Here is a 3,670-nt window from a genome sequence, read left to right as displayed (position 1 = left end):
TTCTACGTGATCGAGTACGCCGCTTGTGACGCCACGTACAACGAGATTGTAACGTTCGAGCGTTTGCGGCCGGTCAACCCCAACAAGGCCGTTACCAAGAACTCCTTCCACAAGTGCTCTGTCTCCGTTCCTCAGGATCTACAGGAAGCGTGCGTACCACAGATTAGAGTCCATATTAACATCTGTATCGACCCAAATATTTAAAAAGTTAATGGTGACAATGTTCCTGATCTATTGAGTCTGATTCTGTGTTTTGGTATGTATGATGTCAGCGTGTCACTGCGTGGTGACATCAGTGACCATCAGAAGTATTTACTGTGAGTGTTTCTGGTAACTCTGGGTGCTACTGGGTGCCAGAGAGAATATGTCAGCTGTTCTAAGCCCCAGATATCGGTACCGGCAGTGAAAAGGTGGGTTGGTGCATCTTTAGTTACCGTCTGTCTTGTTCCTGTGCTGCAGGTGCCAGAATGAAAACGCACACAAGGATTTCAAGAAAGCAGTGGGAGCCTGTCGGGTTTCGTTCTGCCCAGAGAGCAGCGAGCTGCTGATCGTGGTAACCTTTGACCTCTACTTACTGCAGACATGGACGGAACTACTTACTGTTGCTCTGCTACATTTACCATTTAACTTTTTGGAAAAATTTACTTTTAGGAATATTTTTATTTTTCCCATCTCTGCTCTTACTGGAGGAAAATGTCTGGATTCACCAGACACATTATAAAGTTTTATAATATTTTTATTGAAAGAAACTGATTTTAATATATTTTCTTTGTAAGTATTTTCCTATATGAATCATTTTTATCTGTAAAACACCAACATTTCCACATTACTTCTATATTTTGGTAAAATTCAGGTCATTTTTGAATGTTAAATGATTGATAATTGGATCAAACACTAAAAAATGCTAAGTTACAAATTAGGTTTCTGCAGTTTTTTATTAAAAAAAAACTTTAATTTTGTTATTTTTTGTTACTTATATGAATTATTGTGATTTTGGTTTTTGAAATACCAAAATTTCCACTTAATTTTATATTTGTTCCGTCTGATTATGTAATATTTAAATATAAAATGATTAATTTGATCAGTTGCTCAGTAGTTTTTACCAAATACCCTTTTGCTCTTGCTTGAGTCATTTTGGCTCCTTTTTACTTGAGTAGAAACGTTGAAGTAGTTTTACTGTTGGCTGAGCGTCACGTTTGGACGCAGAGCGTCACGTCACGTTTGGACGCCGAGCGTCACGTCACGTTTGGACGCCGAGCGTCACGTNGAGCGTCACGTCACGTTTGGACGCCGAGCGTCACGTCACGTTTGGACGCCGAGCGTCACGTTTGGATCCTCGGCGTCACATTTGGAGGCTCTGCCCTCCTCTGGTTGGCCTGAAGCTGTTCTCCTCCTTGGATGTGAACGTTTCCTGTTTCTGTGTTCAGTCCACCAACGAGTCGACGGTGAAGCGTGTGTCTCTGCTGAGCGACATGCACCTSCGCAGCCTGAGAACCAAGCTGCTGCTGATGTCACGCAACCAGGAAGCCACAAAGCACCTGGAGGTCAGTCGGTYKCTATGGAGCCGGCCGTCTGTTGGTCAGCTGTGAGTTGATGTCCTGGTCTTGTGTTTTAGACGTCCAGGCAGCTGGTGTCGTCCTTCCAGCAGGAGTTCACCGTGAGGCCCGACCTGATGGGCCTGGCCATCGGCAGCCATGGCAGCAACATCCAGCAGGCCAGGAAGCTGCCAGGGGTCACCGCCATCGAGCTGGACGAGGAGACCGGGACCTTCAGGATCTATGGAGAGGTACGGTGGGGGAACCAGGCCCGAATCAGTAACTCAGTTAATCACTCATAAAACACATCAAGCTCAGTTATTTCCATTTGGAGGATTTATTGCTTGTCTTTTCTCTCTTTCTACCAAAAACTGGATGAATTCAGGCTGGAGTTTTGGTCTCAACCAGCCGTTTGTATGAGCAGCAGTTTTATTTCCACAGATTTCAGAATTTAGTTTATTTGTTGTTTCTGTTGTTTTGTTTATTTATCTTGGATATTTAAAATCTCTTCCAGTTCCAGTGTTTAATGTTCCTTAGAATTTAAAATTTTGTGATTATTAAATGGTCTCAAAACAACAACATGATGGTTTCTCCAGTATTTTACCTGCCTTTGTTTGCGGTTGTTTACGTTGTTTATATTAAAACAGTTTTAAGGTTTTAATCTTCATAAACGGTAGATAAAAATGTTTTCATGCTTTTAATGGAAGATGCAGATATCTGCCTTTTAGTTCTGACCAAGAGAGTTGATCTGATTTTTAAGATATTCATAGACTTTTTTTTAATTTGTTGTGGTTTTTCATCTGGATTATGTTTGTGTTGTTTAGACGGAGGAAGCTGTAAAGAAGGCCAGAAGCTTACTGGAGTTTGTGGAGGATTCAGTCCAGGTGCCCAGGAATCTTGTTGGTATGAAGAGTTTAGTTTGGTTTCAACATCTCTGAGTAAAAGTTGTAATTGTAGTTTTCTTCCTCAAGCTGCAAAGTGTCCAGATTTTACAGTTTGTTTTGTTTAGTTTTGATATTTATTCATTTTTATCTCTGTAAATATATTTCCTCCCTGATCTTTTTAAAGTTCCACGCTTTCTGTCTGCAGGCAAAGTGATTGGTAAGAACGGGAAGGTGATCCAGGAGATCGTGGATAAGTCTGGTGTGGTCAGGGTCCGAATAGAAGGAGACAACGACAACAAGCAGCCCAGACAGGAAGTAAGAATGCTACTCCCACATCACTTCCTCCGGCCCAACGTCTTCCTCAGGATTATTTAAAACACAGATGGACTCGGACTACACACACACTCTCAGTTCGTACTAACGTGTGTGTTTGGTGTTTGTGTTTTGTTGACACAGGGAATGGTCCCCTTTACGTTTGTCGGTACGAAGGAGAGTATCGGCAACGTCCAGGTCCTGCTGGAGTATCACATCTCCTACCTGAATGTAAGCCATCTTTTGTTTCCACGACCCGACTGATCTGCACTTGGCTTAACGTTTCGGTTTGTTCAGCTAACTGAGGTCTAATGGAGAAGAGCTGCACCAGAACGCCGTCAACCAGAGCATCAGTGTTTATCATTACAACCTTAGCTGGATGCAGTTGCCTAGCAATGAGAAGGTCGTGGGGTCAAATCCCAGCCTGGGGGCTTTTCTTGATGTCGTTTGCATGTTCTCCTCCTGCATGTCTGGGTTCTTCGGGTACTGAACGGATTAATTGATTGTTGAAACTAATTCAGGAATCGATTAATTGTTAACTGAAGTGTGTAGACTGGAGAAAAGGCCAACTCATGAGAGCAACACATTCAGAGCAGCAATTAAACCAGAACTCAACCAAAACAATTATATATTTTGGAAAGTTCACTAAAGTAACTGTTATTGCATTTTAGGTAATAAAATGTTTATTTTCTTATTTAAAAATTATTTTAATTATTTGTTTATTTGCATCTGCGAATGTATTTTTAATATTGTATAAAAAATCTGCAGAATCTGCCAGTTTTCCCGATTAATTGATAACTCATCAGAATTATTGCTAACTAAAATTAGCATTAGTTGCCCAAATCTCAAGCATTTTGAGGCAAAACAATAAAATAATATATTAATCATAATCTATTGTCATAACAGTAATGAACAACATCATAACAGTAATGAACAACA

At 40.9% G+C, this 3,670-nt stretch overlaps 1 protein-coding gene across 12 annotated transcripts in view; it reads left to right on the top strand.

Annotated features, from left to right (window-relative positions):
* The window catches only part of fxr1 (FMR1 autosomal homolog 1), an 18,865-nt gene that overhangs the window by 6,731 nt on the left and 8,464 nt on the right, over window positions 1-3,670 (top strand). For 7 of the 12 annotated variants that reach the window (XR_533470.2, XR_533469.2, XR_533468.2 and 4 more), the window contains exons 5-11: window positions 1-149; window positions 460-553; window positions 1,428-1,544; window positions 1,616-1,786; window positions 2,360-2,438; window positions 2,625-2,734; window positions 2,867-2,962. Coding sequence is in view for 8 of the 12 variants with exons in the window: in XM_008406291.2 (XP_008404513.1) it covers window positions 1-149; window positions 460-553; window positions 1,428-1,544; window positions 1,616-1,786; window positions 2,360-2,438; window positions 2,625-2,734; window positions 2,867-2,962 (816 nt within the window). In the remaining 4 variants the exon portion in view is untranslated. The remainder of the gene's footprint in view (window positions 150-459; window positions 554-1,427; window positions 1,545-1,615; window positions 1,787-2,359; window positions 2,439-2,624; window positions 2,735-2,866; window positions 2,963-3,670) is intronic. The other 5 variants (XM_008406293.2, XM_008406295.2, XM_008406294.2 and 2 more) reach the window with 2 other exon arrangements.

This window comes from Poecilia reticulata, linkage group LG4, assembly GCF_000633615.1.
Source record: "Poecilia reticulata strain Guanapo linkage group LG4, Guppy_female_1.0+MT, whole genome shotgun sequence".
Lineage (NCBI taxonomy): Eukaryota > Metazoa > Chordata > Actinopteri > Cyprinodontiformes > Poeciliidae > Poecilia > Poecilia reticulata.
Note: the sequence above shows the minus strand (reverse complement) of the source record. Positions and strands in the feature narration are given on the sequence as shown.